Source organism: Otolemur garnettii, unplaced genomic scaffold (assembly GCF_000181295.1).
Source record: "Otolemur garnettii isolate 467f Iridium unplaced genomic scaffold, OtoGar3 scaffold00174, whole genome shotgun sequence".
Taxonomy (NCBI): Eukaryota; Metazoa; Chordata; class Mammalia; order Primates; family Galagidae; genus Otolemur; species Otolemur garnettii.
This window is the reverse complement of record NW_003852569.1, coordinates 857,951-873,163: the sequence shown is the minus strand read 5'-3', so window position 1 is coordinate 873,163 and position 15,213 is coordinate 857,951. Positions and strand designations below refer to the sequence as shown.

The window sequence follows — 15,213 nt, the reverse complement described above, 5'->3', positions numbered from 1 at the left end:
GCTCACAGCAACCTCCAACTCCTGGGCTTAAGAGATTCTCTTGCCTCAGCCTCCCCAGTAGCTGGGACTACAGGCGCCCGCCATAACACCTGGCTATTTTTTTGTTGTAGTTGTCATTGTTTGGCAGGTCTGGGCCAGATTTGAACTCACTAACTCCAGTGTTTGTGGCTGGCACCTTAGCCACTTGAGCTACAGGCACCATCCTCCCCTCCCTTTTTTTTTTTTTGAGACAGAGTCTCACTATGTTGCCCTGGGTAGAGTGCTCTCGTGTCACAGCTCACAGCAACCTCAAAATCTTGGGCTTTAGAGATTCTCTTGCCTCAGCCTCCCAAGTAGGTGGGACTACCGGCACCTGCCATAATGTCTGGCTATATATATACATACATATATATATATCTTTTTTCTTTTTGCAGTTGTCATTGCTGTTTAGCAGGCCTGGGCTGGGTTCAAACCCACCAGCCCCAATGTATGTAGCCAGTGCCCTACCCACTGAGCTATGGGTGCCAAGCTGATATTTCTAGTTTTTCATGAGGGTTTTTGCCCATTTGTGTATAGCTGCCTTAGCTATTCCTACACCAAGTGCAGTTATCAGTGAAATTCTCTAATCAAGCCTTGAAAAGGATTAAATTTGACTTTCACAAAGACAAAAACTATCTTTCTGCACCCGTATTTTATTGGTTTATGAAAAATTTAACTAAATTACATATTATAAAAACAACTGATATGACCAAATTCGGGATCAGTTGCAATATATTCTTAGTGATTAAACATGTCAAAAAACTTAAGACCTGTTCAGACGGAGACAAATGAAGCCCTCCCAACGGCACCAATAAACCAAGCAAGTTGAAACTTGGCACAGGTGAATCAGAAAGGATGTGTGGACTGTTTTTTGGAAGTGAAATGATGGACCATAACACAGTCTGTCTCAAAACTTTCGTAAGCCATGGCTCACGATGGGAGGCCAAGGTAGGGGTGGGGGATTGATTGAGTTCAAGTTCAGGAGTTTAAGACCAGCTTGAGCAAGTCAAGACCCAGTTTCTACTAAAATTAGAAAAACTAAACAGGCACTGCCGTGGGCACTTGTAGCCCCAGCTACTGGGAGGCTGAGGCAGGAGGATCACTGAGTCTAAGAGTTTGAGGTTGCTGTGAGCTAAGATGCCATAGCACTCTACCCAGGGTGACAGAGTGAGACTCTGTCTCTACAAAAATGAAAACTTTTGTAGTGACCCATGTACAGTTCCACTGGGGGAAACGTGAGCTTTCAACGTTTGTGGTTCTATGGCCACTGGCCAAACTTTTTTTAGAAAGAGAATGGAGAGATGGTCAGTGGGCCAGTTAACACTGTGAAATAAGGCAGTGAGGATGGCAGGGATGAGTATGTAAGAGGTAAGACCCAAGAAATGATAACTGGATGTAGTGGTGAGAAAGAGAAGTGATGGCTGAGTCTCAGATTTGGGTAATTGGGTGACGAGATTCACTGAAATCGGGAATGAAGCAAGAGGGTCAGGTTTTGGGTGATCCAAAACTGTAGTGTCCAGTTTAAAACATGTCATATTGGAGATTTGTTCCTTGTTTTTGCAGCATCCATTTCCCCTTCCTTCTGAAATAACTCCTGCTCCACTCTCTGACTCTTGGTTGTCTTTGTTGGGTAGGAGTTCACTTTCCCAGGTCTAGTAGTCAAGGACACAGCCTGTATCCAGATTAATCAATGCACAGTGCTGGGTCTAGAGGTGGTCATCTGATCTGAGTTGGTCCAAATACAGGGACTCTCAGTACCTTTGCCGAAAATTCTGGGATAAAGGCAATTGTTTTTTTCCTCCTTCCTGATGGATTCTAATCTGAGAGTTTGTAGCCTTAGAAATGCCAATGGCCTTCAAGTCCACAGGGAAAGGCCCTGAGACTGGAGCCAATGCTGAAGAAACAAAGCCAAGGAATTCAGGAAAAGATACAAGCTCTGGGAGGAGTGTAAGGCTGAGGCTATCCCCTGATCGTCCAGCTGCATGAGTCAATAAATTCCTGCTTTTGGCCTTTTGGCTTTCTGAGCACAACCATGGCGCTCAGCAAGAACAAATGCCTTATGAAAGGAGGCAAAAAGGGAGCCAAGAAGAAAGTGGTTGATCCATTTACTAAGGAAGATTGGTATGATGTGAAGGCACCTGCTATGTTCAATGTAAGAAATATTGGAAAAACACTAGTCACCAGGATTCAAGGAACCAAAATTGTATCCGATGGCCTCAAAGGTCGGGTGTTTGAAGGGAGTCTTGCTGATCTGCAGAATGATGTTGAATTTAGAAAATTCAAGCTGATTACTGAAGATGTTCAGGGCAAAAACTTCCTGACTAACTTCCACGGCACAGATCTTACCTGCGACAAACTGTGTTCTCTGGTTAAAAAGTGGTGATTGAAGCTTATGCTCATGTTAAGAGTACTGATGCTTATTTGCTTCATCTGTGCTGTGTTGGTTTTACTAAGAAATGCAACAATCAGATACGGAAGACCTCCCATGCCCGGCACCAACAGGTTCACCAAATCAGGAAGAAAATGATGGAAATCATGACCCAGAGAGGTGCAGACGTATGACTTGAAAGACGTTGTCAATAAGTTAATTCCAGACAGCACTGGAAAAAGCACAGAAAAGGCTTGTCAATCTATTTATCCTCTCCATGATGTCTTCGTTAGAAAAGTAAAAATGCTGAAGAAACCCAAGTTTGAATTGGGAAAACTCATGGAGCTTCATGGTAAAGGTCGTAGTTCTGGAAAAGTTACTGGGGCTGAGACATGTGCCAAAGTTGAACGAACTGATGGATATGAACCACCAGTCCAAGAATCTGTCTAAAATTCAGGCTTTTAATAATGGCAAAGAAAAAATCCTATTTGTGATAAAAAAATAAGTTCCTGCTTTTGCTTAAGACAATTTAAATTGAATTTCTTATCACTCGAAACAAGAAGAATCCCTAGCTGTGGGACAGGCAAGTGGAGAAGTTAGGTTAAACAGATGAGCTGGGAATTCTAGAGAGAGATTTCAGCTAGAGATATAGAATTGTGAGTCATCAGCACATAAACCAAAGCCACAGGTTCAGAGGTTATCCAGAGAAAATGAGTAGAGAATTTCCTAAGTATGGTCTGTACAGCACCTGAATAAAAATCAATTTTGCGAGGAGGGAGTTGTTAAAAGGTAGATCAGGAAGTAAAGGCAGTATAAGTAGTCCAGTCTTTTGAAAAGTTTGTCCAGTGATGGGAAGAGGGAAGGGAGAATGTGGGGTCAGGGAACATATCTTGTAACTTCCTTCCAGTTCCTATGATGCCAGTTTTCTCATTCTCAGAGCTAAATTCTTACTATACAGCTTGTGTGTGTAAACACTAAGATGGTCCCCCATAATTCCCCCTCCTTGTATTCACATTCTTGTGCAATCCCTTCTCCCTGAGTGTGAGGAGAACCTATGACTTGCTTCTAACCAATAGAATACAGCAAAGGTGATGACGTATCACTTCCACTACTTGGTTATATCGGACTTGGCTTTCATTTTGGTAGCAGATTCTCTGTTACTTCTTAGCTTGCAGGCTTTAATCAAACAAGCATGGTCAGCCTGATTTGGCAAGGAACTGAGGATGCCTGCAATTAGCAGTCAGCCAGAAGCTGAAGCCCACTGTCTAACAGCCCTTGAGGAACTGAATCCTGCTATGTGAGCTTGGGGGCAGTTCTTGCCCAGTTGAACCTCAAATGAGACCGTAGCCCTGGATGACGTATTGGCTGTAGCTTTCTGAGAGACCCTGAAGCAGGGAGCCCAGGTAAGCCACATCCAGGATCTAGACTACAGAAACTGGGAAATAGTGAAATTGTGTTGTTTTATGTCATTAAGCTTGTGGTGATTTGTTATACAGTAATGAATAGCTAATGCACAGTTGTAATTCTTGAAAGAAATTCTGGCTGATCCCCTAACAACCAAAATAGCAGTCATTTCAAACACTTTAAATTTTGTCAAGTGTATCCTATTTTTTTTTTTTTTTAGATGGAGTCTCTTGCCCTGAGTAGAGTGTTGTGGCATCATAACTCACAGCAACCTCAAACTCTGGATTCGAATAATCTTCTTGCTTCAGCCTCCTGAGTAGTTGGGATTACAGGGATATGCAACAATGCCGGGCTAGGGTTTTTTTTTTTTTTTTTGGTTGTTGTATTTTTAGTAGAGCAGGGTCTTGTTCTTGCTCAGGAGTCTATGAACTCCTGAGCTCAGGCTATTAACCCTCCTCAGCTTCCTAGAGTGCCAGGATTACAGGGCAGAGCTACATCACCTGGCTTCAAGTGTTTCATCTTCCTAAAAGCATTCTCTGGTCTCTAACCAAAAAAGTAAAACAAAGTGAAAGACTCTTAGCACTTCCACATCCTCAAGTTGCTGCCTTAGGCAGCTCCTTCTAGAGAAGCAAGCCTAACTCCATTTTGATATAATTCCTTTTCCTGAGAATCAGTGGAAAGGCAGAACAGGCCTGATTCTATTCTGTTGTTTTGCTACATTTTATTGCATTAAAAAAAGGGGGGGGTCCACTTGCCTCCCCACCCATTCCATGTTTTTTTTTTTTTTTTTTTTTGTACAAAAGGTCTTTATTGGTGGGGAAGCGAGGCTGCAGAGCAGCACCAAGGAGGAGAGAAAAAGAGAAGAGAAGAGAGGAGAGAGAAGAGGGGAGAGAGAAGAGGAGAGAGAGATGAGGAGAGAGTGGAGAAAAGAAGAGAGAGAGGGAGAGTAGAGAATAGTGAGGGGGAAGAGGGGAAAAAGAGCCATTGCATGGTATTTCTGGTTAGAACTGTTAGAATTATCAGTATTATGTAGAAAGTCACTAACTACCTTTGTGACAACAACCTTTGTATTATGTTAAGGTGGTCTTTGTGCCATCTGTATATGATATGGAAATGTTAAAAGACTCCACTTTACTGTTTACACCTTTTCTGTTTGTTGGTGGAAAGTTCTGTAAGAGAACAGAGAGAGCCTGGCCCCAGGTGTAAGTCTGCGCCTAAAATAGTATGAAAGCTTGAAACAGACTATTGCTCATGGGATGGCAAGTAGCAATCGTCTTTATTTCCAAAAGCTTTTTATAATCAATAAGTCACGTACATCACATTAATCAATAATCTATAATTAACATTCTCAATTCTGATTCCAACCTTTTTTTTTTTTCTTGAGACAGAGTCTCAAGCTATCCCCCTGGGTAGAGTGCCGTGGCATCACGCTCACAGCAACCTCCAACTCCTGGGCTCAAGAGAGTCTCCTGCCTCAGCCTCTCAAGCAGCTGGGACCACAGGCGCCCACCACAGCGCCTGGCCATTTTTTGGTTGCAGCCATCATTGTTGTTTGGCGGGCCCGGGCTGGGGATTCGAACCCGCCACCTTAGGTGTATGTGGCTGGCGCCCTAGCCGCTTGAGCCACAGGCGCTGAGCCTCTGATTCCAACCTTAAATGAAAACACCAAATCTAAAAAACTAACATAGCTACTTAAAAACAACTACATTATATCTGAAGCAACTATGCATTCTAAACTTTTATTTCTGTAAAGTTCAATAGATGGAGCAAGCGGGTGATTTATTCTTACAAGCCCTTAATTTAGTTATAGGAAGTAAGCTTAACAATTCTGTTTTTCTTGCAGCCTTGGAAGTCACCTGCTGTGAGACGTGGTGAAAAATGATTTATCACACACATAACCTTGGAATTGTTCCCTGCACAGAGGGCTATTAGCACCACCTGCTTGGGTGAACAACAGTGCAATCAGAGTTCCATGCAGAAAGTTTTCCTGTTCTGCAGGTTCTGGTTTGCCTTCTTATCCAAGGCAGCTTAAGCTTCTGACAAGGCTTACAATACTTCACAAAACTGCTTTTGCCCAAATTCCTAGTTTTTATTAAAAGAGTGCATGTAAGGTGGGAGATTAAATTATCCTACATCTGTTATATTCCATTACCTTTGAAACTGGTTCCTCTTGTTTGCCTTCCCATTGTGTAACTGTGAATGTATTTAATTCAGATTGTTAGTGATGTAGGTTACTGACTGCACTCTGATTATATCCTTGGTGATTATCGCTTTTTGTGATATGCTGTTTATGATCCCCATCTGTGAGTCCCCCTCCCTACACTACCTTAGGACATTGTATATTGTATTTATTTTGTAAAAAGAATTAAGTGCTCTCGTGATCATAGCATTATAAATTGACTAAGCTACTTTATCCTCATGATTTGCCCGAACTGCCATTTCTATGCTTGCTTACCCCCTGGAAATATTTTCTTATAAAAGTCAGAGTCTCAGTCAACTCGGGGCTGCTCTCAGAAACCCCATGTTGGGACACTGAGGCAGTCCCCAGCCAGCTCTTCAATAAAAGGATTCCTCTTTTAATTTGACTTGTCTGGCTGTGTGGTCTTTGGCGGAACTCCTGGGCATAACAATGTATGTCTACATCCAAAGCTTCTACTTCCCTAAAGGTTAGGAAGGATGAATGGAAGCTTGCTGGACTGGTGACCAGTAGCATAGAGGTTTTGGTAGAATGGTGAGTGCACGGTAAGGAACTCTTGGAAGAGGCAGCTACAGTTCAACTCAAAAAATCTAGACTTGGTAGTGCCTCAGCTCAGTGGGTAGGGCACCAGCCACGTATGCCAAGGCTGATGCGTTCGAACCCGACTGGGCCAGCTAAAACAATGGCAAGAACAAATATAGCTGGGCATTGTGGTGGGTGCCTGTATACAGTCCCAACTACTTGGGAGGCTGAGGTAAGAGAATTGCTTAAGCCCAAGAGTTGGAGGTTGCTGTGAGGTATGATGCCATGTCACTCTACCCAGGGTGACAGCTTGAGACTGTCTCAAAAAAAAAAAAAAAAATCTAGACTTGCTGCTAGTCTGAGGCACTGGTCTTCAGTTTGGAACTTCAGAGCCAAAAAATGACCTCAGAAATTGTCTAAGCTATTCTACTCAGTTTATGAAGGACTAAACTGTAATCCAGAGAGATTTATACTAATTAATTAAAACTTACATAGATGGATGAGGAATCAGATTTTCTTTCTTTTTTTTTTTTTTTTTTTTGAGACAGAGCCTCAAGCTATCCCCCTGGGTAGAGTGGTATGGCATCACAGCTCACAGCAACCTCCAACTCCTGGGCTCAAGAGAGTCTCCTGCCTCAGCCTCCCAAGTAGCTGGGACCACAGGTGCCCGCCACAACACCCGGCCATTTTTTGGTTGCAGCCATCATTGTTGTTTGGCGGGCCTGGGCTGGGGATTCAAACCCGCCACCTTAGGTGTATGTGGCTGGCACCTTAGCCACTTGAGCCACAGGCGCTGAGCCGAGGAATCCGATTTTCCAGAAACATCACTTTCCCCCTGTGCTTCTTGGGGATAAGTGTGCACTGCTGACAGCTGCCTCTCCTCTCTCCTCTAATCTGCCATATTTAACCCTGGGTCAGCCTTCTTATTCTCTCTGGACTCTTTGCTGCTTTTTCAGAGGGTTTAGAAAATGAAAACTAGAGTTAACAGCTAAATATAAAGACCTTGGTGGCTCAGCGCCTGTGGCTCAAGTGGCTAAGGCGCCAGCTACATACACCTAGGGTGGTAGGTTCGAATCCAGCCTGGGCTGCCAAACAAACAATGATGGCTGCAACCAAAAAATAGCCAGGCGTGTGGCAGGTGCCTATGGTCTCAGCTACTTGGGAGGCAGAGGCAGGAGACTCGCTTGAGCCCGGGAGTTGGAGGTTGCTGTGAGCTGTGATGCCACAGCACTCTACCCAGGGGAATAGCTTAAGGCTCTGTCTCAAAAAAAAAAAAAAAAGATCTTGGCAGCAGTAGCCTCCTTTCTATTCCCCAGACATCCCAGTTCCTTCTCACCTTTGCCCTTTCTTTTCCTTCTCCTGAATTCCTCACCTCCATTGGCACAAATGTCATCTCCTCTGATTAGTGCCTCCCCCAACCCCACTTAATATGTACTTAATTGTAATTTTTTCCTCCTTGGATTTATAACATTCTGATAGTCCTTTGTATACTTATTCAGGTTTTGTCCCTGGACTAGAAATTACACTCAGTGAAGGCAAGACCTTGTCTGTCTTTCTGGTTGTGTCTATGGGGCCCGAGGTGGAGGTGGACAGATATTTAACAAGTGAATAGAAAGTGAGACCTCTCCACCGTTCTAAGTAATTTAGAGAAGATTCTGGTTGTATCATTAGTCAGGATTCTATGCATACCTGAGATGCATTTTTACCATTTGCTATGTAGCTCCTGGTAATAGCTTCCATCAATCTGATTTACATTCCTCCCACATTCTACCCTCACACAAATTCACTTACTCTCCAGTTCCTGTTTTTAAAAAAATGATACTGTTTTATTGCTACCTGCAAGTGAGGCCTGCATGGGGTGGTAGGTGTGCTGGGCTCAGGGGATGTGTGGGCTCTGAGAAGGGGTTGATGATGGGAGCTGGAAGGAAATGGGGTGGGTTTGGAGGCCAGGTGGGGTCCTCACATCCGCTTGTGAGGATGGGCAGCCTTGAGAAAGGACTCATGACAAGCTACAGCCATGCCTCCGATAAGATTAAGGAATTCTTGGAAATCTAACTGCCCATCAGAGTTGAGGTCCAGTTTCTTCATCATGCGGTCAAGCACGCCAGGATCCTTCTGATTCTGCAAAGATAATAATACCACCACTTTAATTATTGTCACAGGAGTGTAAGGCACAGGATAGGGATTAGTAATACTCCTATATAACAGACAGAGAAACAGACTCTAAAAGGGAAAGTGACCAGACTAAGTAGACCTGGGGCTTAAGCCAAGGTTTTCCTGCTCCTAGTCCAGGGTTCTTTCTATGACAGCTACTCAGTTTTGTAGAATCAATGGAACGCTTCTTACAAATGCTGCACACAACTCCAATTTGTGGGTTACACAAAACTGGAATGATTTCAGGTAGAGAGAGTGTGCAAGCCCTAACTGCCTCATCTTCCACTCGTGGGACTCCCAGCAGATATACACTTTCATCACCACTGGTTATACATTTATTTTTAATTAATTCATTTTTAAAAATTGAGACAGTGGTCTCACTCTTGCTCAGGCTGGTCCAGCCTAAGAGGACTTCAAGTGATTCTCTCACCTCAGCCACTATTTACACTTAAGTTTAGTTAATTTGGGAAGTTGTTCAGTTACACTAGCCACATGTGAGTGCTGACTACCATATCGGATAATCCAGATATACATTATTTCCATCACTGCAGAACGTTCTATTGGACAGGGTAGCCTTAGAGCCTCTGGGGTGGAGGAATAAAATGAGAAAACAGTTCTATAGAGTCATATACCATTTCATATACCTCTCTCCCTAAACGGAAGAACAATCACCATTCCCCATGTCATGCAGTTTGACCTCCTTAATCTTTAAAACACTTCTTAATTGAAAGAAAAGCAGAAGCATAGGCCCTTTAGAAGCCACTGGGAGTCCTCTGAGGCTCAGGGGCCTGGCCTGGCCTGCTCTGTGGACCACTCATCTTGGAAGGAGTGTGAGGAGGCCAGGGTACGAGGAGCAGATGCCAGCTCTGGTCCTTGCCCATTCTGCCAGGGTCTTGTTTCATGCTGTGGGCAGTGTGGGATGGGGTGGGGAGAAGTCTGGGACCAGGACCTTTGTGAAGGCAGCCAGCTCTGTGTTCATGAAGTTCAGGAACTCAGTCTTGGACAGGGTGTAGCTGTAGCCATCCTTTCCAGCATACTTCTGGAACACAGCGATCAGGGACTCGATACACCGCTCGGTCTCAGTGGGGCTGGGGACTTTTGCCTTTGGAGAGAAAACAACGCAGGGCTCAGACGAGGGCAGGGGGCCAGATGCTAGCAGCACTGGAGACTCCTGTCTCCTTACTTTGGGTCACAGCAGTTCCCTAAAAGACTGGGTCATTTTTCAGGGAGCTACAGGGCCCAAGACAAACACAGAAGGTCCATCTGTGAGCTGCAACCAGCCGGCCTTGCCCACTTGTTGCGGATGAAACGTGGCGGGTGGATTCGGAGCACCAAGGGCACGGCCCAAAGCAGCGCACAGCCTGAGTGACGTCAGGAAGTGCAGATTAATACACCTGTGACCAAGTCCACGAACCCACCTGCGCGCGAACCACTGTCCTAGATTGAATAATTTTCTTTTCCGAGACTGTACAGGGGCTTTGGTGAGAATGAAATGCCTGAGCAATACTGGGTTCCTAGACTCACAGTTTCTTGAAGAAAACCGAAAGCATAGCTGTCAATGTGCATGGTGGGAGACCTGCCAACGTTTCGCATGTTCAAAGTTTGATATTTGAGTGTGGAAGCATTAATGCAGCCGCGAGGAGACCGCGGCGGGAGGAGACGGACGCGCAGCAGGCCGGGTCTGGTCTCGGGCGCCGCCTCCCACGGGAAGAGCCAGCAGGACTTTCTAGAAGCCACTTCCAACCAGGAATGTTCACAACCGGGCTCTCCAAAGCCGGGGACGCAGATTCTCAGGGAGGTCCCGCCATTTCCGCCCCCGCCCGAGCTCCGCTGCGCGGCGCTCATGGCACCCCCTGCTGGGCGAGGGCGGCAAGTGCAGGTTTGCCGGGAAACCCGGGGCCACGCCCTTCCCTGAGATTTCATCTCTTGGTACCAACCCTGCCTTAAACTTGGGTGGTGGCGTCCGCAACCTAACATTTAGCCTTAATTTGTTCTCAGGATGGACTTCCTGGAGCCTAGAGCTAGACCTTTCTGGCTCCGCAATTCACACGTGCTAAGTAAGGATTGCTCTGAGACCTTAATGGCACAGCTGCGGTTGGTCTCCGTCCCTCTTTCAGCCTTTACAACTGTCTGTCTGCGGGAGCCCGTTAACCCGTGCACGGGTGGATCCTTTCTCCATAATCACATTGAGTTTTTTTTTTTTTCTCTAAAGATAACTTTTTTTTTTTTTTTTTTTAAGGAAATCATTGCTAGTTTCAGGGACTTGGGGACAGAAACAAAATACCACAGTCTAGAAGCAGAAGTGTTTGTCCTGTTACACAATATGCTCTTATCAGGACTAAGATCCCACTGTCCTACTACCAGATGACAAGAAGGCTGGTGAAGGAGCACGGGCTTTGTGAGCTTTTTCTAGAAATACAGATGCTCGCCCTGCTTCTTTTCCTTGCAGAATTTAGAGCGTTTTGATTTTCCAGTGCCAAAGTGCCTTTCTACTTTACACTTTTTCTCTCCTTAACATCAGTCTTGATGTAATTTAGACGATTATTTTCTTTTGTAAATTGTTGCTGTTACTATAAGCCACGTGAAGAAAATTAAAACCTCCTTGCACCATCCCCCCGCCCCATTCTCCAAAGTGAAAGAAAGAAAGACAATTCCACAATCAAATTACTGAAATGGAACTGCACAATTTGTTGAGCTCTAGGGGACTCTGGAGATGACACGACTTTGCCCCAGCTGGAGCCGTGGCTGAAGGAGAGGAGAACCAGCCGTCTCTCCACCTCACTGCACCCTCGGAGTTTTATCTGGTGGGGATCTTGATAGCAAGGAGAAAACGATAAACAGATACTGTGAAATAACTTAAAAAATGGACTCAGCATGCGAAGAAAGAAAAAAATAAAAGAACATGAAAAAGAAGTAACAGTAAAAAATCAGCATTGCAATCTCTTTCTTAACCAACACCTTCCTCTTCCGTCACTCTGCCCCACCCTAGCGGGACTGCAACCCCAAACAGTGCAGACGTGAATGGGTGTGGCGGTGTTCCAGTAACATTTTATTTATGGACGCTGAAGCTTGGTTTCCATACAATTTTCCCATGTCATAAAGTGTTAATTCTTTTGATTTTCTTTCAACCATTTACACATGTAAAGTTCATTCTTAGCTTGTGGGTAGAACAGAAAACTCGATTTGACCCACGGGCCAGAGTTGGCTGACACTCTCCACTAAGGAGAGGTAAAGAAAGAGGGAGATTTTGGAAGTGGATTAGTGGAAAAGACAGGGAGTTCCACGTGGAGAAGGAGCTGAGGGGAGAAAAACTGGTCCTGGAGCTAGTGCACGAAAAGGCGGTGGGACACAACGAAGAGTGAGGAGGAAGGAGGCCCGGGCGGATCCGCTCCTCCCACATTCTCGGTGGCGGCTCCGCCCGCGGCCACTGGCTGGGGTTTCAGGCTCTGTGGGTCTTGGCCCCTTGCCGGTCGCTTGCTGAAACTTAGATTTTTCCCTGGGACTCAACGAAAGTTCCTTTTCTGGTCTAGAATTCTGGACTCAGAATTCTACTCCCCGGTCTTTAGCTTTGGCCAAGGCTTCCCTGGCCTTCTGGGGACCTGAAGCACAGCCCCAGGAAGTCGCCTTCGTTGCATTCCAGGCAGAGAAGGAAGCGGCCGCTGGGGAGCCGCCTCCGGCCCTGCGAGTGGCGGCGAGGCGCGTAGGTGGTTCCCTTGCGGGTCGCCTCGCAGACTTCCTCTCCTCCGATCCTAGACCTTATCTTCCCCGGGAAAGCAAAAAACCTCGGCTGCCACCTCTAGGCTGTCGTTAACAGCTATAATTGGGGCTTCCTCCATCCTCTCTTTTCTGACCCCCTCCCGGAGGTTTGAATTTCCTGCCCTGCCAGACCCGCACACACATCCGAGATAGAGCCTGGAGGAAAGCAAGCTGTTGCTCTTTTCGTTTTATTTAATAGGTACAAAAAGTGGGGCTTACCATTCTGGAGTTGAGCGAGGCACCGAGGCTGTGGCTGAGAGCGGCGCGGCGAGCTGTGATCAGACTAGCGGGTGGGAGCTGGTCCCGCGGCCGCCCATGCCCCGCCCGGCCCCTCCCGGCCCCGCCTGGCCACGTCCCGCCCTGCCCGCCCCCGCCCCGGCCGGGCTGAGAGCCCAGCTTTACCTTGCAACTCACACCCCGAGACCCATAAATCTTGAAGAGTTTTGCCTTTTCAGAATTACAAGTCTTTAGGAAGTCTGTTCCTAACCATGGATCTCGTCAAGTGTTTATGCATTTTGGGTATTTAGGGTAAGTTGGCCAACAAGTGCCTTTAAAAAACAAAAGTATGGATACAGAATGTGCGTCTTCATTGTAGAGAAGTTCTCTAGAACCTGGGCTGTTCCTCCACACTGAAGATATTTAATAACCAGTGGTGGTTATTGCCAAATGGATTGCCAAGGAATATTGTTGCCACACTTTTCTCTAGTTTTTCTCTAAACTGAGTAAGAAGGACAAAAGACCAAATTACTGCAATTAAAACTAGTAATGCATTTATATACAGTTGGTTAGGCGTTTTATCCAGAACCAGAAGCTCTGGGTTCTCATCCTGGATTTGTTACTTCATTACAATACTTTTGACAAGACCCTCACCTCTTTGAGCTTTCATTTCCTTATCTATAAATAGATCATAAAACAGGTTCTCTCTCTCTTCCCCCCCTCTTTTGAGGGCTTTCTCATCACATTTCACATGAAATGACTTTTGAAAGGGCCACAAAACTGCAGAGTAGATGTGAGTGAAAGACAATGGGCTGCCAGGCAGTGTGTGAATCTGCTGTCACAGCTGGAGCTGGTCACCCCTAAACTGCTGCAAATCCACATGCTCAGCTGTTTGTTTATGAATCCACCTGCAAGTCCTGGCTCAGCTTCCCTAAATCTGTATCTCTTGCTTCTTCATCTCTGTAAATGGAACTGCCCTTCTTCCATTTTCCCTATTTGAGAACATTAGAACCACGTTTTGTCTCTAAATCTCTTTCGGTCCCACATTCTTGTCAAGCACCAGGTAATAATGAATTTTACCTCGACACTCTGTCTTGGCTCCATCTCTCATATTTTCTGTTCTCACTTACATTGTTCTAGTTTAGGTTTTCATTCCCTCTTTCCTCCACTTTCCTAACTGGTCTTTTGCCCTTCAATCTATTCTACTGATTGTTAAAAACACGTTTTCCTAGTGTGTTTTGACTGTTTAAAACTGTTTGGGTCTCAGGGAAATGTATCCTTTTCTCCTGGGTTGTTTGCTGAAAAGATCAACTCATAGTCATGGTAGTTTAATAAGAGAAAGATTTATTTCCAAACACCATGTGCATGGGGGGAAACCACTCTGGTAACCCCTATGACCTGAAATGATAGAGTCAGACCCCCACTTAGATGTAATTAATTGGTAATTTATTTTACCTGCCACAGGGGCTGCTGCACTGGGTGGCAGCAACAGCCAAGTAGGGGTGTGGGTTGCTTTTTATGGGTTTTGTGCAAGCATTACAGAAGTGAAACATGGCTGGTTGAGGAGGGTTACAGCTCGGGTAGTCATGGATAGTAATGCAACAATGATTAATACAGCTTTGGTTAACAATGGATATATCTCATATCACAATGGTTACGGTTATACAACAGTAATTACGTCTCGTTGAGTTTTCTACTATTGTCCATCTACTGAGAACTTAGGGGTTTTGTGATCCTTGGGACTTCTCTTCCTTGTTCTGAAGCTTGTTCTTGGTAACCCTAGGGGGAAGGAGCCTGGGAACAGGGCTGGGAAGCATGTGCTCAGCCACCCTGGGGGGAGGAAGGACTTGCCTTGTTCCCAGAGTTGACTCTGGGGGGAGCAGGGAGGAGGAGGGAAATGGGCTGGAGAGGGCAGGGGACAGGAGGAGGGAGGAAAGGGGGGAACAGGAGAGGGCAGGGGAAAGAGGGCTGGGTTACAACACCACAAGAATGATTTCCCAAAGTCCCAGTGATAGTAGGTGGCTTTTAAGGATGCCTTTTAGAAGGGAGGGGGAGAGAAACTGGAAAGTATATGTGCAGCAAGTGGTTGCTAAGTGGGGGATGGGTAGATAGAGGGAAACAGATTCATTAGTAAATTAACTGGAGAGACAAGGTATTGTGCTTTAAATAACCTTAGGGCATAATTTATGAATAGCCTTTAATTCAAAATAATCTTTATGCCAAGGAATCATATTTTGGGGTGAAATTTTCTTAGCTCCTTCATTCCCTTCATCTTATAAACCGGGTGTTTGGGTGCTCTTTCTCTCTGTTGGGCCTCATCTTCCTGCAACAATAAGATGCTTGAAAAGAGATATAAGAACATAAATTAGAATGAGAATGAATAAGCAGAAAAGAACAGATCTGAGCACATTTCCCACACCCCATTAAACCAGTGTCCCATTCTTGGGAAGAGGTTAGTCCAAGAGAATGGTTTTGCTTCGTTAATTTGATGAAGAATGTTTATCTTGTCCTTTAAGAGATGTAGATCAGTCTCTATTTGTCCTGATTGATTTGCATAATAACCACATTTTTCCCCAAT

General features: G+C 45.3%; 1 protein-coding gene and 1 pseudogene across 1 annotated transcript; one reads left to right on the top strand and one right to left on the bottom strand.

The window, feature by feature from the left end:
• The first annotated feature begins 2,050 nt into the window (after window positions 1–2,050).
• On the top strand, window positions 2,051–2,836 carry LOC100964201 (annotated as a pseudogene).
• Window positions 2,837–8,307: 5,471 nt separating this feature from the next.
• On the bottom strand, window positions 8,308–12,720 carry S100A11 (S100 calcium binding protein A11). Its single transcript, XM_012811759.2, has 3 exons — window positions 12,639–12,720; window positions 9,613–9,765; window positions 8,308–8,630 (listed from the first exon to the last, which is right to left on the bottom strand). The coding sequence occupies exons 1-3, from the start codon at window positions 12,639–12,641 to the stop codon at window positions 8,469–8,471; spliced, it is 318 nt and encodes a 105-aa protein (XP_012667213.1). The 5' UTR covers window positions 12,642–12,720; the 3' UTR covers window positions 8,308–8,468.
• Window positions 12,721–15,213: the final 2,493 nt, after the last annotated feature.

Excerpts from the sequence above, each read along its gene's own strand:
- S100A11 (XM_012811759.2), bottom strand. Across the intron at positions 8,631-9,612 it reads AGCTGGCTGCCTTCACAAAG|AATCAGAAGGATCCTGGCGT; the intron begins GTCCTGGTCCCA and ends TTATCTTTGCAG.